This window comes from Falco peregrinus, chromosome 1 (assembly GCF_023634155.1).
Source record: "Falco peregrinus isolate bFalPer1 chromosome 1, bFalPer1.pri, whole genome shotgun sequence".
Lineage (NCBI taxonomy): Eukaryota > Metazoa > Chordata > Aves > Falconiformes > Falconidae > Falco > Falco peregrinus.
Window position 1 is genome coordinate 30,966,707 of NC_073721.1, and position 27,112 is coordinate 30,993,818.

At 46.8% G+C, this 27,112-nt stretch overlaps 1 protein-coding gene across 3 annotated transcripts in view; it reads right to left on the bottom strand.

Annotated features, from left to right (window-relative positions):
* Positions 1-27,112, bottom strand: part of SH3PXD2A (SH3 and PX domains 2A) — a 272,105-nt gene that overhangs the window by 213,618 nt on the left and 31,375 nt on the right. For all 3 annotated transcript variants that reach the window (XM_055805638.1, XM_055805632.1, XM_055805652.1), the window contains exon 2: positions 10,814-10,894. In XM_055805638.1, the coding sequence (XP_055661613.1) occupies positions 10,814-10,894 (81 nt within the window). The remainder of the gene's footprint in view (positions 1-10,813; positions 10,895-27,112) is intronic.

Below are 27,112 nucleotides of genomic sequence, written 5' to 3' on the forward strand. Positions count from 1 at the left end.
CTGACAAGAGCCCTGCATAACCTTTCCATTATGGCTGGGCAATTTTCTATTTGCACTTAAATGCAATAATGTAAATAAACTCCCTGTAACCCTTGCAGGGCTATTTAGGACGTTTGTGAAAACAACCAGCTCCTCTCATCACGAGCCAAGGGATGCGAACACAACAGGCACTTCTCATCTCGGTCTCCGCACACTTAATGAAAGTGAAGGATTGTATTCGCCGCACAAAAGTGGAATTGTGTTTCAGGGCTGGGGGTGTGAACTCCACACGATTTTCCGGCAGTATAAATAACTGAAAGCTGAGCATGATTAGTGGAGAGCGGTGAAGCAGTGGAGGGGGTGGAATTGTCATGCCTGAACTTTCAGGGTTTGGGTGCTTCAGGGAAGGAAGGCCACAGAAAAATCCTTCCAAGGAATTTAATTTTCACACAGATACTAAAAAAAAAAAAAAAAAAAAAGGCTGATCTTGATCTCTGGTAGAAGAGGAAATACACTAATAAAGCAGCACTTAGAGAATGCAGTGCCTGTGCAAGAGCAGCCCCAGAGCCGCAGCTTTGACTGGGCCTGATCCCACAGCCAAACTGCTCTCCCGTGTCTTATTGTTCCAGCAAACAAAACCTGGAACAAGGTTAACAAACAAGAGGGCTCCTCCCAAGGCTGAGCTTTTTAAATCCTACTGAGGAGACCTTCCTATGACAAGACTTTCCAACACCGGAATAATGGAGGTGGAGAAGGGATAACACAGGAGGCGTATGTTGAGCCTTGACACAGCATTGAGCTGCCGAAGACAGACTTTTAGCCCAGTTTTACCACAATTCTGCATAATCCCTTGTACAACATACAGTGTGCAGGCAAAAAAACAGCAGGCCTGGGCCCAATACCAAAATCTTCCATCATGGCTCAGAATTTTTGGCAATTTCAGGCATGGTTTTAGACTTCCACTAGCGACTTGCAGCAACTCATTTTCCTGATGCATTTGATATTTAACATGAAAGGCAACCAACAGCTGTGAAATTAGGTCTGAATCCTTCTCAGCTGATATAAGTCAACTCAGTTCATTTGGGAGAACTTGTTGGTGCTCCTCTCTGTGGCTGTATTCAGGAGACCCCTTCCCACAGCAGAGGGTCCCCATTGTCCTCACAGTCTCCAGATCACTGATAGATGTGAGATGTAGGTACTGATAACAAGAACAACTTACATAAGCCAAACCTCTAGAAAGCAAAGGAATAACTCACAGCATATAATGCTTTTGACTAATTTCACTGTTTTCTGTGCTTGCTAGAGGCTCATAACTGGTGTCTGATATTCTTCAAGGATCTTGAAGGATCTCTGCAGGTAACAAGCTTGTTTAGTTTGAACGGTAGATACAGAGTATCTGACAGCAGAACTATGATCTTAGAGGTCTTTTCAATCCAAATGATTCTGTGATTCTGTGATAAGTGAGCCTTCCCATTCCACAGCAGAGTGGCTTTTAATCCTTTCTAAATTAGGTTCCTACTCCAGACAATGTGAATTTGTCCACTGAGAAATCTACTATCTATTACAGTTTTGCAGCACTCCCTTGAGATTCTCGAGTAGGACAAACCCACCCAAATTAAACCCCTTCTAGGTAATTCATAAGAAAATGCATGCACACAAGAAGCAGCTAAAGCAATTCATTTATAGCTTCCAAATAATACCCCCAGAGAGTTTTCAGTCTAAAAAAATACCACCCCATGAATATGCAAGCATCTGGTAACGTGGCATCACTTTACAGCTATCAGATCTGAACTGGAGAGGGAAGCTGAACCAGGAACGGGTATCACAGCTGAAGCTTCCCAAAGCTTATGCAGCTATGGGCCAAGAGCCTGCAGTGCAGGCTTCTCTCTCATACTCACAAAGTCCATACACCTTCCAAAATCCACGTCACGCCGGGCTCTTTATAGGCAGGGAGAATTCATCACTGCTGAGCTCTGCCACTCATTTCATTTCCAAGCCCCAACCGTACCTGTGACTCTGCAGCCAGGGGAAGCTCCAGTCCCGCGTGCTGGGGGCTCCTAACCATGACACTTCCCACTGCTGCTGTTTTGGAGATCCAGACTCCCAGGGGTACTCTGCTTTATGAGCTCTCACTCTCCACCTGCAATCTGAGCCACTTTGTAACTCCACACCCCAGTGTACATTCCCCTCCGAATGTCCTAAGGCCTTCCTCCAAGAAGCGGATGGAGCTGACAGTCATTGCCATCCCAGCACGATCACACACCTTGGAGATGGACTTCACACTCTCCCCTGGCTGATGAGATTTACAGGGCACTGAATGTGCAATCCAAGCCTCATAAAATTGTGCAGATCAAACTCCAAAGCTTAGCATCGTGAGAGGCAGCAATTTCCAAAGCATTGCCCACCACAGACCACACACTGTCCAGGCGCTGCACTCTGCAGCTGCACGGTGCTTTGGGGAAGCAGCAGACCGAAAACCCACAGTACCCTCGGTCCCAGGGGCACAGACTCTTCTCTTAACAAGTAAAGTTTACCTGAAGGCCAAAAGCACAAAGCTGAGAAATTCTGATTTATTCCAGCAGGAATCAAGGATACATCTGTGTGCATCCACACGAAAACTCTCCCTAGAGTGATGATGGAAGATGCCTTCTAAGAAGGTAGAGAAATAGCAGTAGGAGACCATGTATAGTTAAAAGGATGCAGCAAAGATGTCAACGACCTCTTTGTGATGCTCCTAATATTTCTTTTAAAAAAACAACCCCCCAAACAACAAACAACAACAACAAAAAAAACCCACAAACAAAAACCCTACTCATTTGTCTAACTACATACACAACCCATAGCTTGCTTAAACTTTGGTTTACTTCTAGGATCAGGAGCCTGCCTAAAGAAGAGCTATAAACTGAAAGCTAACAAACATCTGCCAGTGCTGAACTGCTCAGAAGCTGCAAAAGGCAGGAAAATCAGCAGAGACAGCAAATTCCCTTCAGCAATCAGAGTGGAGTGTCTCAGATTCTCACGGCACAGCACCCGAGGAGATCACAAGGATGGCGGGAAAAACTCATTTTTAGAGCTGCCTGCCACTTGCTGTTGTGCTCTTGTAAGACCTTAGAAGTGAATCAGCATTTGACGTGGGTCAGATAAGGGGACAGGTTCTTGATAATGTGATGAAATGCTTCAATACTACTGATTCCACACACAGGACATGAGCACCAGGGAAATAAGGACTTGTCAGCTTCCAGGAGAATTTTGGCACCACACAGAACAATGCCCATGTGGTGCAATGACCCTAAACCATAGTCACTAATGCTATGGTGGGGTCCAGGACACTGGTCTTGTGCAGCAAGGGAATGGAGCAGGACACAACCCTCAGAGATAGAGCTTCCAGAGATTCCCATCTCATAGTGGGGTCAGGATAACCACTCAACCAGAGCTCCGAAATCTCACTGCCACCTTGTCCAGAAGACTCCTGTGGGTGTTTCTGGTATCACAAAACCTTTTGTGCACAGTGAGAGGTTATGACAGCACCGACGGCACCCAACAGCACCATTGGCATTGGGAGACTCACCTCTGACCCACAGCAGCCCCCAGAGAAAGTAAGAACCTTAATCCTTTGGTAGCAAAATCCATTCCCTATCATTAGAGAGGCACATCTCTATTGAATCCTCAGACCACCCAGACGAGGCAGCGTGCGTATCACCTCTGTTCTTGCCTTGCTGCTGTCACCCCCGAGGAGCTGGCTAAGCCACCACCTCACTTTCTAAGCTCACGTGTGTCTTGGCCAGACCTGAACATGGGGCAGGCAGGGGAGTGTATTAAATTGGTGCTGAGCAGCAAATATTGCCCCATAGCCACCACGCAGAAGATTCCCACGCTGCAGTGTATGGGCAATATTCAGGATCAGCTTTATGCCTCAACAGCACCCACGTGCAGAAGTACAAAGGGGAGGGTTCCCACAGGCTGGGTCACTTTCTTAGCCACAGGTTATTTGCTGTGCTCATTGAACGCAGCCCGTATTGTAGCTTGGCAGGCACTTTGCCATTTCCCCATCACGGTCCTCATCTTTGTCTGACGTGTAAAGTCTCTTCAGAAACAAATACTGGAAGCTGAACAGATTGTTTTGCCAAGCAAACATTTAAATAATGATGGAAATAATCATAAACAATTCCATTTATTCGTTGAAGACAAAGTTACTGCCCCAAGCCAGCTGGTATCCTAAGGCACTGACTGAGGACTAGAAAGACAAATGGTATTTAAATAGCCTTTAAATCAGCTGGGATTCTCAGCTTAATAACCGTATCAGCTATTTATTTTTTTCCAGGGGCATCTCAATTCCCCCAGCAAACCCTCATATTGGTGAGCTTGCCACGGGGCTACTTTTCTGAGGACAGGCTTTGGGAGGTCTCTGCTACTAAGAGTCAAGTATTACAAGTGCAGCTGCACCAGCAGCTCCATTCACAGCCGCTGAAAACACGGGAGGCACAGTCAGCCTTCACAGCCAGTGGCATAGAGCTCCTCCTGGAAATCTGCTTTTCTATATCACCTGCAAACCTTGCCACTGCTGGCCTCTCCACACACTGTCTGGGTTAGCAGCAGACAACTGGACCACATTTACTCGGAAGAAAGGACATGCCATTTCTCCCCAAGGAGCCGGTGCTGACCTTTGGGAACAGACACATTGACAGAGCAGTGCTCAGTTTCCTCTGAATTTTCCCAGGCTTGTTTCGGTTTCAGTCCTGCTCTCAAGGAAGCTGTTTTCAACCAAATCCTACATCCCGACTGCTGGAGCAACTCCATCCCCACAATCCTGTGACTATCAGGGATGGTGGCCCTGAAGCCAAGCCCTGGGTCCGAACCTCATGGGTCAGGTATGGAGCCAGGCTTCTGGTCGGGAGAAGGATTTCACAGCAACTCTCAATGTCTACAGCAGGGCCAGGATGCCGAGGCCCAGCATCCCACACCAAGGGCATGCGAGCAGGAGAAACTTGATCCTTGCAACCCAGACCATCCTGGCCCGCACAGCCCAGAGCAGAGGGAGGCATATGCTTGGAGTGCAGAGCCCAGATCCCTTGCTGTCAACACAGCTCAGTGGGAGCAACACCATTAAGTAAAATCTTCCCCTTCTCCCCCTTTGTCTTACGTTTCATAGCACACACACCACAGCTTGATGCAACAACCTCTGCCATGCTGTTCCTCCCCACCTCCCCCTGTGCCCTATTCAACCCCACCTACTCCAGCTTTCCTGCCTGTTTCCATACGCACTCTCAGACACACACGAAGCCCAACAGAAACACTCCCTGAGCTCGTCAGAGGCTGGGAATCTTTTCAACACAAACCTCCCACGCTGCAAGAGGGGCAAGCTGCATCATGCACAGACCCAATATCAACAGCCCTCCTTCCCTTCCGACAGCGCCAGGGTGCGGCGTCATGCATGTGAGGTGGCACCTATGGAAAAGAGCATCACGTACTGCAGAGGGACCCTGCTGCTGTGGATGGCTGAGAATACCAGGCAGTGACTCTACTCATCGTGCTAGAAGGGCCTGGTGGGTTGAGAGTTAGGATTTAGCATTTGCAAATGTGGGAGCATGCCTGCCCCATTGCATTCTTACCTATACTCTTCACCACTGACACATTTAACACAAGCTTGAAGTTGTCCATCATTCCTGCAGAGCTAAAAGCATGATCATTACAACATGAAATATCTTAGGTCCTACAAGAGACTGCACTGGACGACTAGATGTAGGATTGTAGGTCTCCACTTGGGCAATTAACCAAAATTAATGGAGTGAATATACACAACGCCATCAGAATCACACTGGGCATGTACCCTGCACTGATTCCCTCTTTGCCCCAGAAAGCCTGCACCCCAAAGCCACCAGGTCCTGCTTCAAATCATAGCGAGCTGTTGAAATACGGGGAGCTCAGCAATGTGGCACAGTCACAACCACCTAACTGGAAATGAGAGCAGACGTTACAGTATTTGATACTGCTTAGGGCCACAGAGAAAGGGATGTTTGTATGGAACAGCGTGCAATGGAAGAACAATCAATAGCAGTAGCGTTCAGATGAACTCCAGTCTGCATAAGAGAAGCAGAGACACCGACTGCAATTACTGTTTTTTATAGTACCATTTTTGTTTAACGTCCTCTTCAATGCTCAGTTACTCCATTACAGCACTATAAACAATCAGGATGACCCCAGCAATAACAAATGAAGCTCTTGATGTTTTATCGTCAGCCTGAAAACAACTTACATCTCTTTCCGTTCCCTAATAAAATTCCTGATATTCTTTATTTTTTTAATGTTCTAATAGGCTGCTAGTGAGTTCCTCTTTCTGCGCCACTTTGAAGAAAACCTGCTTAGATCAGCAGACTACATCAGGCAGATAATTTTTTGCTAACTGATATACAAAGCCAATGCTTGAACAGAGCTTTGTTTATTTGCCTTTTCAAAATTGTGACATTTCAGATGTCTCCTTGCAGCCAAAATGTCTGTGTCGGTCATTGTGCAGAGAGACTGCTATCAGCCTACCTAACATTCCTGCTGTGGCTCCAGCGGGGACATTGTTCACTTCTGGCGCAGCCAGAAACACAACGTGGGATTACGGCATGCTGCTAAAGCCAGCTGTTGCGTTTTGCCTTGGAGAAAGCTGGATTTTGCTATTGTGAGAAAGGATCCTCCCCCAGCTCCATGCACCGAGACCCAGCTGTCCCCAGGGGAGTGACAGAGAGGCCAGTATCTGAGCCTAAGGTCTGGTCCCTCTGACAAGGTTCTGGTCCTGTTCATACTCTGACTCCAGGCACTGAGTAACACAGGCACGAAATCAGACCAGAACATTTGAAGTCACTGGATAAAATGCAGAAGATGAACCACTCATGATTCAAGCTAAGGCACCAGGCACTGAAGCTTGGCCACATTTTCCCTGCTTGCTTTGCTGGGGAGAGGGCTTCTCAGCAGCAAGGGGCAGCACCCAACTGGCATCATAGTATCTATAAAAAGCCCAAGGTGGTACTGTGCAACTGCAAGGGTGATAGGGGGAGCGGGGAAAGAGCCACCCTTCATACCTGCCAGCTGCAAACTGTTGCTGCTTTCCAGCCCAGCATGGCCGCTGGGATAGTGGGTGGGCTGTATCCCCACACTTCTCCACCTTACAATTGGGGTAATTATTCATGCACACACTCAACTGCAAATCCCCATTCTGCTAACAGGCTCCAAAAGCACTTTCCAGCAATTAGAATGTGGGCCTTACATCTGTAGATGTCTTCTACTGAAGACTAGAAATGCCAGGAGTTACCCCCTGCTATCCCAATCAAACAGGGTCCTTTTCAGCTCCTCTGGGGACAACAGGAGTATTGCTGAACTACCAGCTCAGAACCACCACCAAATCCATCAGGAGTGACGGAAGACCTCAAACGGCATCTAGGGAATGTGCCTCCATGAGCCACCAGCCTGTCATGAGGGTCAGTGCTACCTACAGACGATGTTCACATCACTCTCCCCAGTGATGTGCACCTCATGCTCCCCCGTTCTACATCGTGGGCAAGTGCCCAAGAAAGCAGCACTTAAAATATTCCATTAAGGAAGTAGCTTTAACCCCACGTGGTGCTCAGGTGCAAGAGCCTCCCCAGGGTGAAAGACAACAGATAATTGGACTTGACAAGCAATTTATTGTAATGCTTTCATCTATGCAGAGTTAATACAATCCTTTCAATCCTATTTACCGAAACATTGGCACACACATGTATTCTGCTGCCATCATTTGACCCACGCTCCGCAGCAGACGTGACTTGGTTGCACAATTAAATGATGCAGCAACGCCCTCATTTAATTTAAGCCTGTATTTATAGATCTCCAGCCCTCACTGAAGCAGCACAGGGCTGACAATTGGCTTGTTGCATTGTGTTGTTTGCTGCACTTCTCACACTTTCAAGGGGCAAACTCCAGCTTCCAAATTCCATGGTACATCCAGTCTCACTGCCCTATTACTCATCTTGAAAACAACCTGACTCCCAGTTCAAGCACATGTGCTGCTGAAATAGCACAACCAAACACTCTGAGGATTTGAAACCTTGGGATGGAGCAGCCTCTTACTGCCTGCAGTCCCTAAGAGGATTTGCTAGAAAGTGTTTCAAAAAACCCAGTATCTAGTAATGCAAAGGCTCTCAAAACCACTGAGCCACTTCCCACAGAGACAGCTGTTCGGGGAAGGGTAGGCTCTTTTTTAAAGAAACGTGAAATTGCAGTAGTGAAATTAATTATCTGTATTCCTCCCTCCTTGCCCCTGGACAGCCTCCCAGGTTTCCCCATGGGTCATATCCAGTGTCACTGTCAACACCAGGCACTGCAGCCCTGATTAAGTCATTACAAGTCAGCCCTTGTTCCCCCACTTCCAGTCAAAAGCAAATGAGACACGTGCAAGCTTAGCAAGCCCTGAAGTGCAGCTCTGTCATGGACACAGTGGGACGAGTGGAGCTGGCAGAGACCCACAGGCTCCAGCTGTTTTGGACACAAGTAGTGCCCGTAAATTGGCCAAGCATTACTTACTGACGGTTTGCTTGATTTTCTGCTGGAAGGGCCACATAGGGATAAGCAGGGACATTACCAAAGTAGATTGACTATGCTAAGGACACATTACCATGCATAGTATTGGGTCGCAAACCCTAGGTCCAATGATTGCTAGGTTAGAAGTTCAAAATCTGGAAAGCACAGGTCATCCTCTTATCTAGAGCAAATTTGCTGTGCGGCAAGAATTACTGCACATCAAGCCATAGGTTTCCCAAAGTGCCCTAAGCTTTCCTTTGCTTTTCCAACTCCCTTTTCAGGGTTCATTAGAGCTGTAAATACAAGCTGCAATTCAAGACCCAAAGCACATTTTGCTTGCCTCACCTAGGAGATGATGCTCAGGCAGCATCAAGAGCCCAGAAAAAATAATAGAAAGGAAAAGATGAAAAAAAAAAAAACCACCCCTATTATTTCTGGGAGCCTAAAAGCATTTTATGGCAGCCTGAGAACACAGGGCCTTGTCCCCGTCTGACAGCTGGGAAACTGAGGCACAGTGACACGCTTACAGAGACACAACAAGACCATGGAAACCCCAGGTGAAGACCTCAATTTCGGTAACTGTGCACCTCACACTGCAGGAGCTAAAGAGGCTATCGCAGAGGGCTGTCACTGCTCAGTGGTGGCCTTGACAGATCCCTGGGAGGGAAAAGGGTTAAGGAAGGGAATTTTGTTACTTTCTTGTCGTATTTTCTCGTGGGGGGAGAAGCGTTGTGCAAGCGAGAGTTTTCCACTGGCGCTAGGCCCCCTTGCACTTATCAATGGGACCTTTCAGGACTCACTCCCTGATTGAGACATCATTTCCTGTCCAACACACTAACCCCATTGATAACTCCACGCTTGATGGGAACTTTTCAAACCCACCAGGAAAGGCCAGGAGACCCAGAAGAACATACACATGAAAACAGAACTGGGGTGAAAAGAAAAAGAAGAGAGAGAAAGAAACAGTTTTGACCATAATCTGTATGCTGACAATAAATGTTAGTAATTATGGAGCTGTGCATCTTTAGCAGGTCCATCACACACAGAGAAGCCACCGACATACTCCTCACAGAGTGCGACAGGCAGGTCTGGCACTTCAGCCCAGTAAGAAGTGGAGAGAGGCACAAAATGCAGCTTAAGAACATCCTTCTTTTGTCTTCCAGCCACACAGCAAACACAGAAATCAGGACTGGCCACAGAAACAGTCCCATATGCCACCAGAAAAGCCAGGAGGCCATAACTGATACAGCTTGCCAAACAGGCTAGAGACTTCAGATGTCCAAGTACCAGAAATTATGCATATAGGGGAGAAATGATGAAACTAGGACTCTTCAAGATAAATCAGGTACCCAAGGGAGTAGTACCCTCTTTTTCCTAACTTATCACCGCAAAAAAGGTCAGTGTTATTTCCCAGGACACAGCACGGTCAGCTGCATACATCCTTAACACTGGCTGCAAGGACTCACTTGATATTCTAACCACAGCTGAGCCCCAAACACAAGCTCTCCCCCAAAACTGACATTTCCCCCAAAGTTTAGGAGTCTGTCAAACCACAGGTTTCCTTTTCACCCCAGGCAATTAACAGTTTTGCTGCTTACAAAGGTATCAATGGATCTGGGTTATCGCTAAATAGGACACCAGCCAGTAAGCTCTCCCTACACATGTTTGTGCCTGCGAACAGTACCAGAAATGAAGTAGCTGATGCCCCCACTGAAGCTTTGTAATTTGGACTTTGCTCGTTTCCTGACTTCAGACTTCGGTCAGCAGCTATCGAGCAAGAAAGCTTTTGATGAAATCTAAATATACAGGCGCAGAATACAGCAAAGGAGCTGTACAAAACAGCAGGAGTCAGGACATCGGCTGGCTGCGTAGATGGTTAGGTGAAGGGTCTGAAAGGTTTCCGCTACCATCTCCACTACTGAACTGCTCTGGGAGTGAGAAAAAGCTCTGTTGTTTTCAGTGATTTGGGTAAGTAGTTTTGGGGGGCCCAAATTGTAACTCTCTTTCTGTTCTAAGTGCATCTGAAGTATTTAAAATTAGATCCTCTCTTCAATAGGAACCATTCATGAAAATGTCAGCTTGAAATGTCTTTACAGTGCAAGTTACTCACTGTGAGCATACCACCCACTTATCTTATACCCTACAGGGACAGAGCCTGAAAAGTTTCAAGATCATGACATGTAACAGACCAAACAAGCACAAAGCCTCATTTAAAGGCACTATTAACCCAGCTGGAAACATGACTACAAGTGTGAGTAGAAATAATATTTTATGTTAGACAAGATAAACTTACCTGCAGGTCAAAGAACTTGCTGTATCTCCGGTAGATGATCTGGGAAGTCAGGTCTGACCATGTTACGTTGATGATATAGACCTGTTCAGGAAAAGAGAAAACTCAAGTCAGTGCGGGCCATGAAGCACAGGCTATGTCCAAAAGCTGAACAGTCAGCACAGGTTCATTCCACGTCTTACTGCCTGCTCCTGCCCACAGTGAGGAATACATCCCTGGGTGCAGGACTAGCCTAAATTAAAGCCATGCCCTGCTGCAACCTTTAACAGAGGTCCTAGGAAAGCACCCAGTATTCTTCCGTCCATCCCCAGCTCCCACCGACTTTGCTTTCTCTGGGATTAAGCTTTAATTAAGTGATGGCACATTTTCTGGTCCATGGTAACACACCCTGCCCTCTGCCTGTTTGGAAGTTCCCAGAGACCGTTGCAGGAATGGCCGGGAGAGCTATCCTGCCCCTGAAGAAACAGCCCATAGTGAGCTGTTGATCTTCAACACCACGCTCCAGGTTTTCCTTGCATATGGAGATGCAACCATGGCCCTTCCCGGGCAAGACACAGCTCTAGTTCAACAAGGGAATTTAAAGGGAACGCAGCTCCAGGGGGCGGCTGTGGGATTACAGCCGTGCAACACAGCTGCTTATGCACACCCATACACGCGTAACAGCAGCTCCAGCACACAGCCCTTGCTGAGTCACAACACACCACTCGGCACTTCTGCCACCTATCAGACTGATTTGAAGGTGATGTAAAGCAGGTCAGCCAGCGACACCGTTTTCTTACATTGGTGGAAACAGCAACACAAGCCCAGAACGAGCCCAGGATTTCCCTTGTCCAGCCACATTCCACCCCCAAAACAATCATCTTACAGTAATGCTGTTTTGCCGGAAGCTGTGATAAAAAATGGTTCACACGTGCACGCACACACATGCATGTATATAAAATACACAAATGTTCCCTTTTGACCCTAGAACCTCAAAAAAACTTAAAAAAAAAAAAAAAAAAAGAGACAGCTTCTGCTTTCTTATACACGTGCCTTCAGACCAAATGTTGGTCCTGCTGCCTTGATGACAGGTACACAAGACTTCAGCAAACACAGGATGGAGCCATCAAGGGTGACCACTGAGGGTGACTACACAACACCAATGTAACGGAAATCACAGCTAGGCCAGCTCCCGGGCCTTTAAAGCAATTTCCAGGTTTCACATATGGAGTGAGATAAGGATCTGGCAGAGGAAACAGGAAAGCATCCCTCCTCCCTCTGCCCGAGTGCTGCAACAGGAGCTCTCCCTTTATGCCATGGATGCAGAAGCGAAGCTCTCTGTCACCAGCCATGGGGGATGGATAAGAATCACCGTCTTCTCCAATCCTCCCAGGCCACTAGCCCATCTTCCAAGGTGCTGATACAGGGTAATTGCTTATGTGCCTTTAATGATAGAGGATATTCCATGAAAACCCCTAGAGGAATGTTGAGGAACAAGCTTAACAATGCTTTTCTGAGGACTGCGAGGGATTTTGGTAAAAGAAAGGTGCCATCTGATGGCCTGAAAACCATGGAGGACATGCATCCTCACTTTCCCCTCTGCTTGTTAAGACCACATTCAGTGCCCAAGACAGTTTTGCGCCCTGTCTCCTGCAGCTGTTTCATGCTAGTTGAGAACTGGACATGCTAAGTGCAGGCTACTAAGGAGACCTGGGGCCTTTTATAGAGCACTGAGGGTAGGGACTAAGAGCTTGAGTCTGACTCGGTTACCATATCAAACCTATCGCTGCTCCCACCACAGCAGAGACCATCGAGGCTGGCAAAGGAAAAACTTCCCAGGGGCGAGCGCATGACTCTCAGCAAACCCAGGTCACCTCTTTGCTGCATCTCATATTTCTGCTCAAAAACCAAGGCACCCAACCTGCCTCCCACAGCACCCATATACACAAGGGTGACACCAGCACTGCCCTGCTTCATGGAGGGGAAATATAACTGTGTAACATTAAGATTTCAGGTCTCCTTTAAATATCTCACCCGTGCAGACATGGCAGAGGAGTCAGAGCCTGGGAAGGAAACTGCTGTTGCCAAATTTCAGGCCAGCCACACTACACTGAAGAATATTTTTCCACGTGTTTGTTGGGGGGGGGGGGGGGGGGGGGGAAGTTTGTAGCTTCGATCTGAGCAAATTCACAACACAAATATTTCTACTCATTCTTTATCCAACAGCTACTTTCAGATGGAAAACCCATTTGATTAAAAACAGCTCATGACAGATGGGAGCTGACTAGGATCCAAAAGCAACTTCAGATACTGTAATTCTGGCCCCGGGTTCTCACAAAGCAGACGAGACAGGGATAGGAGAAACATATTGTACATGAAAATAAAGATTTTTTTCCTTTAATTATGCATCTTCTCTCCAGAAACTAGAAACAAAACACATATGCCACAGACATCCAGGTTTTTTCGAATTTCATGGCACTTCAGGCTTCCCCATGCTACTCCTCAGAACCCACAAGAACTGTGTATCCCTGAAATTTTTAACAGCCTGCAAGTCTGCTTGATTGAGATCTAGTCCAGACAGGAGTTCATTCTGCTTCAAGAGTCCAGCATTGTTCAGCACTGCATTAAGTGGCACAACACCCCATCACACTAGAGGGGGCAGAGCTGGGTGCAAAAGGATATTGTGGGCAAGAGGTTGGATGTGTTTGGTGCATGGAGTGGGATTTGGAGCAGGACCCCACTGCATGGTGGAGATAGAGCCCCAACTCTGACATCCAGGCCCTGCATGAATGAAGCTGCCACTGACTTCAATCAAGCCAGAGCTTCGCAGCACATTTAAAACATTTTTTTTTAATTAAAAATTAAAAAATTTTTTTGAGCCTTAAGTCTCTTCAAGCTCAGCAAGTGACGAACTGGGCAGCACGCATATGCACTGACTTCTATTTCATGAGAAGATCATAGCAGGAGCAAGGAAAGCCTTTAATCATAACCTGGAGCTCTGTGAAGCGAGAAATGAATAGGCTCAGAATCTGCCTGGTGGGACGCAGGTGCGAAATCTGAAATGGCTACTGATTTTCTTTGCTTGTTTGTGTAAATCAAATTGCTTCTCAGAAGCCACCATTTAGAATAATGGGGAATAACTGTTTGCTTGAAAAAGATCGGTAAAATGCCAGATCTTAAAAGCAAGGTCTAGAGGTTTCAAAAGCCTTAGATATCACATTTCTCTCCCTCAGAGACCAGAGTTTGGTGGTTATTCGCTTCTGCTGCCTTAGCTGGCCCATAACCTTTTCATGAGCAGCAAACATTACATCAGCTTACCTCATCATTTTTTTGCTCAGATCTTAAAACGGGTCGCTGTGAAAGCGATCAGCTATATCCCATGGGAGAACGAGAAAAGCAGTCCTGGGGAGGCCGAGGTCATGCATTCGCAACGGGACAAGGAGGCAGCAGGAAATATCAGATAAATACAGAGAGCCATCCCACGCTTGAACACCCGGCAGGCCCAGCATCACTCTCACAAGCTGCCTGCAGAGCCAAGGAAGGGCTTTCTGTGGCATCTGACAGCTCCCCAAAACTGAGCCACACAAGCCACCACTCCAGCACGCAGCTGGTCCTGGCCACAGGAGAGTCCCAGGTCCTCAGCATGTTGCTTCTCGAGAAAAGGAGATAAAATCAAAGCATCTTACATGTCTTGAGTGAGCTCTTACATTGAAGCACAGTGTCTTCCTACAGTCCATACATGCACAGAACTCAACTTTAATCGTGATTGCAAATTACAATTCACTGCAATAGCCAATTACTTAAGGTAGAAAGATCTCCTTTATGTATCTGCCCTATTTATGACCTTAAAGAAACTAAAACCCAGCTGCTATTCAAATGCTCCACCTTAAAAATCCTGAACAAAAAAAAGTCCTTAGTAATAAATAATAACTGAAGTACACATTGCAAACAACTCACTGCACTATCACTGGATGCTGCAGCCACTAAGAATGTTCAATTTTTAATTTGACAAATCCAGTCTTTTTTTAGTCTACTATGTATTTTAAAATAAATCCTTCTTCAGAGAAACAAGAAGCAGGCCTGTACAAACTGGATAGTATTAATCAGGAACTGAGCTTGATAAGCAGCTCTTAATATTCACGCTGCATGAAAGATGGTGCAGGATGTCAGGGGGATTTTATCAGCTGCTAATTACTGTTTAATTCTAGCTCTGGGACACTTCCTTTTTACCCACCGCAAAGCAGAAAATCCACTGCAAACTGAAGTTATTACTATCCCTTTACTGCCTACACCAAGCAATGAGGAGAGATGACTTCCTATTACAAAAAGCATTCACTCAAATGTCATTAGGCACAACTTTATCATTGAATGCCTTGTTTTAAATGGAAAATATCCAGTTCCAGCTGGCAGAAACCCCAGAGGTAAAGAATTAAGGTTATTATCACATGACCGATTTTTTAATTGGCTTTTTAGAGGCTCATGTTTTGTTTTCTACAGCCAGATGAGCTGAAATGGAAGATAAATGCCTGCAATAAGCAGTATGATGAGACCAAGACAAGAGCATCCACAAATACGTGAGCTATTGGCAAAGACAAGATTGAAGAGCAGAGACTAGAAATATCCCTGCACACGTAAAAGAAGGTGCTGTAGTTACAGTAAACACCAGCCATTAAGAAAGTTTTATGAATGCAAAAAACAACGCCATGGTGCCATTTGTATGCAGGTGCCATCACAATAGCCCCTTTTATCCTGGAGAATGTTGGCTTCTTCAAAGTCTTGTATTAAATGTTGGATGTTTATCCTCCTGTGAATCATGACCGAGTTGGAAAAGACACTCCTCTCCCCTTTCTATATTCAGATGCTATTGCTGCCTGTGAGCTGGAAACTTTCCACTGGCACAGCTCAGCATGTGAGCGCTCCCTGGTCCGCTTCCATGCAAAGTCAGCCCAGCTCCCGCAAGGCTTGCGGCAATTTCAGCTGGTTTATCTAGCTGGTGGAGTTTACGTTAAAACAACTGCAGCATCCCTCCACAAAGTCAACATAATGTCTGTGCCCTAAGTCACCAGAGTACGGGCACTGTATCAACTTACTGTTTCCATAACCATTTTAATGTCAAAGATGTTCCAATAAGCACAGATCAGTGCTGACGCAGATATGGAATGGTAACAGCCTAGGGACAGCACTTTCGGTACCTATGAGGCCAAAGCAGCAAAACTGTTCACCTTCCAGAAGCAGCGTGGTTGATTTCAGGTACGTTCTTCCACCCCACAAGACACTGGCACCAGTAGCCAGGGTTTCCCCAGGCTGAGGGCCCCCAGTGTGCTCAATCCCTGCCCTATACAAGAGCCAGCATGGCAGCAGGGAGAGTAAAATGCCCCAGGAAGCAGCACTGAACAGGTAAGCCCTTCTCCTGCGCACATCGCCTGTGCCCTCACTTGGTTTGGATCAATTGTCTCTGGATCCAGTGAGTGCAGCATGGGCTCCTTGCTCAGTCCACCAGCACCCAAAACGCCCAGAAAAGCATGGTGAGACCTGGGCAGTTCTTTTAGAGATGTGAAGTCAGGCCTTCAGCCCCAAGCCCATGGCGAGGCCACCACCAGTGCTATGCAGCGATGTCACCTCTCAGGATGAGAACCTCTGAGGGACCACAACTCAGTTGGGACAGGGCCAAGGAAGAGCTATTTTCAACCCCAGTCTGGAGCTGTTCTCACCCCAGGAGTTTGAAGACTGAGCTGAGAAGGCTCGGAAGAACCATGAAAACCCAAGCGGCCCCAAACAGGAAAGCTTCTTGCAGGATGGTGATTGCGGTGGCAGGGCACCTCAGAGTAGTCCCAAGCACGGGGGCTGATGCAGGCTGCACACAGGTGCAGGGTGTCTGGCTTTTTCATGAAGCAGATGTGGTTTCACGGACATCCCTCTACCCGGCTTGCATTTCCATTACCAACGGAGGAAACGTAACTGAGAAAAAACCCAAAACCACCCACGGACCTCAGGGACAAACGTTGCACGTACCTAAGTTTTGGAAGCAAAGCAGAGTCACAGTATGCCGAGAGGGAACGAATCAGACAGCCCCAGCGCTCGCCAGTTCTCATCCCTGAGCAACCACCACACAGGCAATTTAAGTAGGACACAGCAATTCCAGTCTGCATCACAATTTGCAAGCTAATTTACAGTCTAGTTAAACATATGGGGACATGGGATAGTTTTCCTTCCTTCACTGTTTCCTTTTGTGGATCTTGTTTCAGCTCTGAACAGCAATGCAAGAGGATTAATGCTGCTTCTCTTTTCAGCCACATCACACCAAGTCTGTACAGCTCTGAATCCACCCATACTCAGAGACTCAAGCTGGGTCCTTTCCAGTTTAGAAAGCCCCATCACTACTGCATCCTATATGGGCACAGACCTTCCTCCTGGTAGAGAATTAACCAGGATGAAATCAATTTCTCTTTGCCAAATCCTGGTACTTAAACACAAATGAGAATAGCAAACAACTGCCTCAAGCCAGCCAGCAGACATCCCTGGGAACACAGGAAGAAAAGCTCATTTGAGTATGGAGGCACCTGGCTAGATGTTTTTGCTGGCTTCCTAGCTTTGGGGATGTGGACTAGACAAGTAACAGGGTTGTGTCTGAGTGATGAACCCAGCTCATTATGTTTACACAGGCAGAGTAAGACATAGCCTCCTGCATTTTTCTCATACATTTATGAAGTTTCAAAGACCATGGTTCAAATTTCTATTTAGCCGCATCTTCACCCTTCAGGTTTTTGGCATTTGCTAGCTTGGGTTTTTAAGCACCTTCCTGCTAAGCAGATGCTAAGAAGTCCGACACAGAGTATAAGCCAAAAGGGGAAAAACCTCCCTGCTGCATTTCTCTGCGTGGCCACAAGAGGCATAAAGAGCTCAACGCGGAGTTTGCACCCCTGATTTCCGACAATTTGAGCGGAGCGCTGCAGAGCTGGAATGGCTGGGAGCCCTGCAGCTCAGTTACAAACCACCTCCAAGCCCCTTGCTGGGCTTGTTTGATTACTTCATTTAACTTCCTTCTTAGGGGGCTATGATCAGAATACGATGTGTTGAATTCTTACAGACATGCAATATCTGTGTTGCATTAGCAGAGCTTCGTTTTTTAACTGATATCCTGGGTCACATCAAAGACCTGTCAAGGCTCCTATCTTATCTCCAACATACTCAATAACTGGAGCTTACAGAAAGAGAATAAGAAACAGAACCAGTAAAGACTGGTCACTCCCCTGCTACCGCCTCCCAGGTTTGGGAAGCAGTACAGCAGCTTCCCTGCAAGGGAAGCCGGCAACATCCATCCGTTAGATTTACATACATGCGTGAAGGAGGGAGAACATCTGCGCAAAGTAAAACATGGACTTGCATTTCTGTTTCCAATCTGTTTCCATCCTCCTGCATTTACTTTCGACATGTGATGGAAATATTTGTGAAGCAGAATAACCACGGGACTGAGTTTCTACCATTTAAGAGTTGACAGATGATTAGAAAACACAACATCTAAGCCTACAGAGCATTAGAACAGTAGAGTGACAAATGTTAAGATGGAAACAAGAACATACAGGCTCTCTGCGAAACCTGGCTCCCTCATGGCCTTCTCAAATACCCAACCTGGGTCTGAAAGAGGCTGTCGATGGCAAGCAAACTAAAATAATCCAGCTGCATTAGAAGGTAAGAAGTTTTCACCTTACTGCCTCTTAAATCTGGATACCACCTGAACAAGAAACTATTGTAACTCAGTGCTTGTGTCTTTTTCCCCAGAGGGTGGTTGGTGTTTCATGAAGACCCCCAAAATATGAGAATGTCATGGTGGAAGAAGAGAAGAGAAAAAATAAAGAGAATTAGGAAAAGCAACAGTCAACAGACAAAACAGACCCTTGAATTTCAAGTCCTTCAAGTAAGTTTCACTGAAAGGTTTTGAATACAAAAATTGCATCAATTTCACAAACTGGTTTTAGAAACTGATTTGTAGTTGAAGTTGTTCTGAGAAGAAACACATCACCCTGAAGAGTCGGCTCAACGGAGAAGTCCTCAGAGCCAGTGCTGAATGTGGAGCGAGGTGGACATCCCTCTAGCCAGTCACTTCTCATCTCTTACAGCCATTGTGTTGGTCACATAGTAAAGGACAGATACAAAGGAAAAACAACACTTTTAAAAAATTATTCTCAAACCTGAAGATAATTGCATCCTCCTGAAGTTATTCTCTACACAGAAACGGATCTTAAAAACTGACTCAAAACTGTCTTCATCCCACTTCCACTGAAATTTGTTTTAATAGGAAAGTATTGAGCTATGAACTCCTTTAAAATGTCTCCTTAGTTTATAACACATCTCTCTAGCTTCAGCTACAAGAGGTCACTCCTCTGAATGGTGCTGGACAGCAGAGTGCAACATTTGAAAATTAAAACCAGCACCGGTCCAAATGGGTGCAACCTGCGTTTGTTTTTGACTGCCATCACAGAGTCATCAGACACATGGAAGCCAATGGGAAGAGTTTCATTCCCTTCATGGTGCTGGATCAGACATCACATGAATTACTAAAATATCAGAAGGGTGCTGCCAAATCCCAGAGACTTAAGAGAGAAGTAGCCGAAGTGATTCTGGCACAAGAGGAATCGACTTGGGGGATGTTCAAAATAGGATGAGTAGAGCTCTGCTCGCATTTCAGGCAAAGAGATTTTTGTCATCAAGTGCCCTGGGGGAAGGGATGCAGGACAGTTTGGTCAAATGAGAACTAACAAGAACCTGTTTGCTCTTGTGTTAAATGTATCAAGATCAACGAGATACAGAGAGAGAAAGTATGATCTGGAAATTGCTGTTTTCCAGTTAACACCAAATCTCACACATCTTTACACAGTTATTTTTGCCTGCGGGAGATCTCTCCAAGCACCTTCCTTTCTGCTCTAAGAACAAGGATCTGTCTACATTGTACCAGCAGGGTTGTACTGTGATGTTTTCCCAACTACGAAGCTCGTATACAGTGCTAGAGTGTACACAGCCTGTGGCCGCATGAAGACAGAGCACACAGTGATTCCGCTGACCCTATTTCATGTACAGAGTGAGCAGATTTTTGCACACTGTAGGTATGTAGCCTTATTTACACAAACAACAGAAGTGCCCTGCGCAGTCAGCCTTACAATTGCAAAGAGGTGTTGTCAAAATCCAACCTCCCTTGCAGCTTCTCATGTTTGGGATTCCTGCTCTGCACCAACACTTGCATATAGTTTATATTAGCATGCAAATCTTCCAGCTTTGATTTGTAACCTTACATATGACCCCCAGATGCAGTGTTGGAAAAGCAAAGCAAGGGCCTGGGAAAGGGAGAAAAACTCCTCCAGGCCCTTCCAGAACAATGACAAAGCTCTGGGACATTCTTAGTCCAAATAATGGAAATTCTCCTGGGATTTTACCATAGAATAGTGGGATAATTTTGTTTTCTTCTCATTTTGAGTAGAGGGAAACAAAAAGTTCATGTAAACCAAGAGACCCTCAGATTCACAAAGCAAGACCTGAGGGGTACAGTACTTTCAGTGTGATCAACGATCCCTGACAAAAAAACAACTCTGAAAAACTCTTCTAATTTCTATATAGTTTGTGCAACTACATTTTTCATGCATGACTGAAGGATAAAACTTAAGGTGAAATCAACTAGATCAACCAGCAAAGCATCACAGAATTGCCAGCATAACACATGGATAGATGAGTATTTGCATTTTAATTGCAAAATGGACCCATCCTCAAAACATAAACACCATTAAACAAACATGTAATGCACGTAAATCTTTGATTGTACTGCATGACAATACATACATGAGACTGAACGTACTTGTTCTTTACAGGACAATCCTGACAACGAGAAACCAACTCTTGGAAAGAATGGAACAAATCTCCCCAACCCCAGAAAGATGCAATGCTGAGGTCACTGGAAGAACATCTTTCACTGCAGTAACTTTTAACTTCAAGCTTCAAAGAAATCCATGTTTCTTGTGGGGAAAAGTGTGAAGAAAGAAAACTATTTTGTGTCCTAGTCTGGCCAAGAACACCTGAATCACACTGTGAAACGCCAAAGAGGCGGCAAATGCAGAGCACCCTCATTATTCCTCCCAGTGCTTCTGGTGAAGGCAGGAAAACTGATGCAAGAGTCCTGCGCGGAACAGCTTCCCTCCCATCAGGGCATGGCGCTGAATTTAACACAAAATTACCTTCTTCCTGTGGAACTCCAGGGTTTTCAGGAAGATACTCTGCCAAATCCTCACACCCTCAATCACTGACTCTTTGCTAAGCTGAACTATTGTCTCTGCCCTTTCCTTCCCTCCTACTCTTCTCACAACCATCCTCCTTTTCCCTCCTTTCCCACGCTTGGCTTCCTGCCTTCCCACTTGCAGGAACACCCTCTCCTGCCCCAGATGCACAGGACTATCATGGACAGCATAAACCCATCCCTCTCCAACTCTGCAGTTTGCACCCTGGGCCACACACAGGCACAGAAACACGTAGCCATCTTCACTGGTTTCCAGATCGCATTTATTCAGCACACAGGGCTGTGGCTTCTGCAGATGGGAGAGCACTGCTCTGCCCTACCAGGATAGATATGGAGGAGATGCTTTTTCAGCCTGGAGCAATACTTTGGTTTAGGCATTTCTGCTCAAAATGTCACTCCCCCTTTAAAACCTGCAAATATAAGGATCCTTTGGTAGCAAAATATATTTAACTGCTGAGCACAGGGACAGCTGCTGGTCAGGACAGTCACACTGTCTAACTTTGTCCCCAGCTGAGGAGTTGGGAGATGAGTCTCCAGACTGTGCTGCAGCCAGAGGAGAAAGTCCCCAAGTTGTGCTACTGACCTGCACTGCTGACCAAAACAGCCCGCTTCTCCCCAGACTGTATATGGGGTACAAAGGAGATGGGCCCCTAAACGGGATATAAAACGTGGGTACATGGCTGTCATCATCACTTGTAACCCTACTGCCAAAGGACACAACCACCAAATCATCCCCCACGCCTGGTTCACATATGGGCACACGCCATCACCTGCTGTAAGCCTGGACTCTTTTGGTGCAGGGAAGAACATCCCCAGGGATTTTCGGTCACCCTGGGCTGGGCTTTGTCATTCACACAGCTTGCCCCCGTAACAAAGCCCATGCCTCCTCTGGAGACATGCACTGCTGTTTGGTAATGCACTTCCCGTCAGAGCTGTCAGGGGTGGCAGTGATGGCGACCACACTAATTCCTTCCCGTTTACCTATCACAACCCAGCCACAAGCCACACATACCCCAGGAGTTACTCATTTTTGGAAAGAAAGTGTGTGGCTGCAAGTCAGCATGCGTCACCTTAGAAATAAGCCTTTTAAGGCCATGCCTATATTATGTGTTCTATCAAAACCAGTAATAAAATACAAATCAGCAAAATGACTGTATGCATTTACATTTCTGTCAAATTCAGGGTTTCAATCCCTTGGAACAATAAACAAACCTCTTCAGTCCCCAAGCCTGAATATTTTCCCACTCTTAGACACTTAAAGGGAATTATTAATGTTCGAGAGATAGAAACTTGTATTAAATCTGCTTAAGTGACAACCCAAAGCCCAGAAAAATTACTGTCTGTAACAGCAGGCTCTCAAGAACTAATACAGCTGCACTCTACACATACAGCATCTGGAGACAGCACGAATTTGCTAGGCAGGATTTGGGGAAAAAAGTCCTAGTTCTATGCACCCCAAGGTCAGGATCTCAAACCGGCCAAAGCTGCTCATCTCAGATCCTTCTCTAGGTATGTGGCTAGGGTAGACATCCATCTCTGGAGGTGCCTCTTCCTCCACCTGCAGGAGGATCCTATGTTAGATAGGCATCTAATGTCTACAAGGCTGAAGTTAAGGTAGATGTACAGTAAGGAAAATCTACACGGTGCAGAGATGCCCAAATTGATGCTGACCTGTGTCTCCTCCATGATGCAGCATTATCAGTCCGTGGTGGTCCACAAAGCAGCCTGGCTGGGTTAGTCCCACTCACTCCTAAGAGCCCCACATCTACGTATGGCATGTTAGCTCCAGTACACCATCACTTGGATGCGGATGCTGTGCTTGATGGGACTTTGGAACACCACATGTTTCTGTGACAGCCACTGGGTCCAACTGCTAGCAACGTAACACTTCCAGTTGCCACATCCTTTCAAAAAATAAGCATTTGACTCCAATCCTCATTCAGAGGATTTAAAGTTTTTAAGCTAGGTCACCCCCGAGCTATTTAAAAGTCCAGTTTATGAAGTGCTAACACAGGAACAAGCTGGAGGCACCACTGCAATTTACCATGAAGCACATATCAAAGATAATAACACGAAACAGCATCCTGAGAGCAGGCCAGGCCTGACTGCCAGCGCACCACAGCCCACACGGGCATGGGATCGTAGGCAGCATGTGCGTTTAGTGACCTTGGACAGAAGAGGAACTTGTACTCACGGAGTTTGGGAAGAGCACAGGCTTTTTTAAAGAGATGCTTCCTCTTAGACTTGGCTGGGCTGCCAGCTTCAGAGCAGCACTCTCAACACGCAGCTGCTTTGCCAGCACCCCCCCAGGCACAGGCACGGGATGGGGCTGATGGGCTGGACAGTCAGTTTGGCCGACAAGCACAGAAACACTCTCCCACCCTGCAGGTGTCCTGAGAGACAGGCAAGCAAGCAGCAACTTTTGTCCCACCCTAGGGCAGCGAATGGGTTACTCCATCCCTGAAGCAAGCTGCAGGTTGAATGTATCTCCTGCCAAGCCTTTCGTTAATAACGATCCGATTCAAAAATCCTTTCCCTAAGCACTCGCTCTTACAGCGTGGATCTGAAGCAGAAGACTGATAAAGATGGATGTGCTCAACAACTTCTTGACCCATTTCAGACTTCAAACCTTGTTTGCTGCTCCCAGGCACCAACCATTATTGCCCCAAATGTTTCCAGCAGGTAACAGGAGCAGTGCAGATACAACAGAGCCTCTATAGTACCTAAGGTGTCCTTGGCTTTTTGCTAGGACCAGGGATCTGCTTACAGGTAAGGATACACTGAAATCAGCTGTGATTAGAAAGATGCAAGTCCTGTCCTGAACACCCACAGCTTTGCTTGCCAAAATAAAAAGAAGCAGCAGCATCAAGTCCTGTAGCTATCTCTGCTTGAGGGCTGAGCCAGCCACGGGGGCAAGCTGAACCGAAATCACTCATGCTACACCTGCAGGGCATGAAGCAGTCGGCTGAATGCCACAAAATGCATGAGGTGTGAATTACAGTATCGTAACTCATGCCCTGAAGTGTCTTACTGCAAAATGGCTCAGGGCAGAGCTAGGATTTTTTTTCAGTGTTGTAATTCCCCTGCCTCTTTTCTCTCTCCCACAACTGCCCTTTGAGCAGAGATACATCCAAAGAGGATCAAATCTCACCCTCCTCAGCCCTGTGAAATGTGAGCAAAACGAGCAGGGCTTGGCCCACTGTGCCTTTTCCTTAAGGCTTCAGTAACATTAAACTAATAGTCTTCAAATACAAACCACTCGTTGCCTTGGAACAACACGAAGACAGATGTAAAACCACCCAGTTAATGGACAGGTGTTATCAATGGGCTCTGGTAAGAGCCACAGCATCCTGCTCCCTGACAGAGTGCCTCCATTCCCACCCGCCTCCGCACACCGCTCTGGCCCAGGAGCGGACGGGCTGCCACTGAAACCAAGGCCAGATGCAAAGGAAGGTCTCCAGGTTCAAGCCCCACAGTCTCCATGGACCCAACTCCGTTTGCAGCCTGTTGATGTGAGCTGGCTCTCCACTGGGAGGTCCCTGGGTAGAAATAAACCCTTGCCCACGCACCAGCAAATGCATTATTAAGTGAGAGGGGATGCCCTCAGCAATGCCACTGGGCCACTTGCCCTTGTCTGCCTCAGGCAGAAGAAGCAGATGTCCTGGGCATCCCCTGGGTGCTGTGATGGGGCAGTTCATCACTCTGGAGGCCAGTGGGATATAGCTTCCGAGGTTAAAACAAAAAAAGAAAGAAAAAGAAAATCCGGGGCAGGGATCTGCTCCTAGGTCAACTAAAAACTAAATCACACTGGAAGCAGCAAGCAGGGAGGAAGCCTCCCACAAAACCCACCCAACCTTGTCTGAAACAGCCACCGTGGAAGAGACAGTCAGATAAAATGAAGGCAGGAGCTCTTCCAGATGAGAAAGCCACAGGCTCGGGTGCCAGAGACACACTATTAGGCTCCCACAGTCTCTCCTTTCTCTGTTAACCACCCAAATTGCTCTTGAGGGTAAGTGAAGGAGGCCAGCTGGAGAACTCACCAGTAGTTTTAGTGCAGGATAACCACCATCCCTGAGACATAGCTGACCACAGGGCAAAACCACTGCTCCCATCAGCATTCTCCAAAAGCATCTCAGCAAGCCCAGGAGCACCCTGGGTGCAATAGACAAGAGCAAAACCTGGGCCTACACACCCGGAACCCATGTTGTCCCTGCTCCAGATAAGATTTCTGCTTCCCTGGGCTGCCTGTAAGGCTTCTGCACCAGCAACAGAAACACAGCCAAAAGTTCCTCATGGCTTGTAAACACAGACCCACGCCTCACCTGATGGTAAGATGGTGGCCTGATGCTTCCAGTTCTTCATGGCAACAAAAAAAATCTCCCGAACAATCACCCCTTTCTAAACATTCAGACGATCAGTGTTTTGCTCTGGTCCCGTGGATAAATGCCATCTCCTCAAGAGAGAAAATCTTCCTGGAAAGCACAGGGCAGAGACCGAATGGTCTGCAGAGATCACAACAGTGATCCCTTGGAGGCTCAGCCTGCCAAGGCACTGAAGGACATGCTGCACTTCAAGAAAGGGCTTAAATTCCAGAGATTTCAACGGGATTTAAGCCTATGCTTAACTCTGTTGCTGACATGCAGCCTCTGACTATCGAGCTCCTCCTTTTTGTCACTTTGTCCAAAGAAGCACCAAATTACAGCCCCTGGACTTGCACAACTGTTGATTTGCGGGCTCTGTTGAAAATCCTGACTCCTCATGACTATCATCCTTCCACCATAATTTTGGGCTTTCCCAAAAACCGGTCCGTGCAGTCGGTCTACAACCCTGACCAAGTATGATCATGCTCTTCCAGCCTGCACAGATGAGCAGGAACTCTCTAGCCCAACATTTCCCCGACTCCAGCACACATGAATTTCTCCGATAACCTCATTTCACACATCAGTTTACATCCTGCCAACTTTCAGCTAGAGAAGACTGAATCCTCTCCAGATTGGCTCGTTTCTTGCCACAGCTGCAGCAGCCTACACACATTTTCAACTCCTGTTAAACCACCCTAGCTGTGGATGCCAGTTGTACAGCCCAGGGAGGGGTCTACAGCCCCCCCTCCATGGTGGCAAGAAAGCCAGGTCATGACTGCAGTCACTCAGCAGCCAGGACCCCGTGGAGAGGCTGCCATGTGGCTTTGGTCTGTCAGCTGCACTGCCTCTTCACTTGTAACCACAAAGAGCCGCAGCCAGTGAGCATGTCACCAACTCTCCAAGTCAGCAAATCACTACTGCAGTGAGAAATCATGCACACAAAAATACAGAAAACAGTGTCCTGGCTTCAGCTGGGATAGAGTTAATTTTTTTCTTAGTAGCTGGTGCAGGGCTGTGTTTTGGCTCTGGTGTGAGAACAATGCTGAGAGCACACCGATGGTTTGTGTTGTTGCTGGCTGATGTTTATGCTAAACCAAGGACTTTTGGGTTTCCTAGGCTCTGCCAGAGAGAGGGCTGGAGGGGCACGGGGAACTGGGAGGGCAGGCAGCCAGGACAGGTGACCCAAGCTAAGGGGTATTTCATACCATACGACGTCATGCTGAGTATATAAACTGGAGGAAGAAGGAAGGGGGGACATCTGGCATTGTGGCGTTTGTCTTCCCAAGTAGCTGTTACCTGTGATGGAGCTGTGCTTTCCTGGAGATGGCTGAGCCCATGAGATGCCTGCCCATGGGAAGTGATGGATGAATTCCTTGTTTTCTTTGCTTGCATGCACAGCTTTTGCCTTACCTATTAAACTGTTCTTATCTCAACCCTTGAGTTTTACACTCCTTTCTGATTCTCTTCCCCATCCCTCTGGGTGAGGGGGACTGAATGAGCAGCTGTGTGGTGCCTGGATGCCGTCTGGGGTTAAACCACGACAAACAGAAAAATGTCACACTTCTTCTAGCTGACTAGCCCCATTTCTGGCCCAGGGATTTAAGGAGCAGGACAAGCGAAAGAGACTGAAGGATTTTTTTCAGTTCAGAGAAATCTCATTTATGAGAGGGGTACCAATTCCCA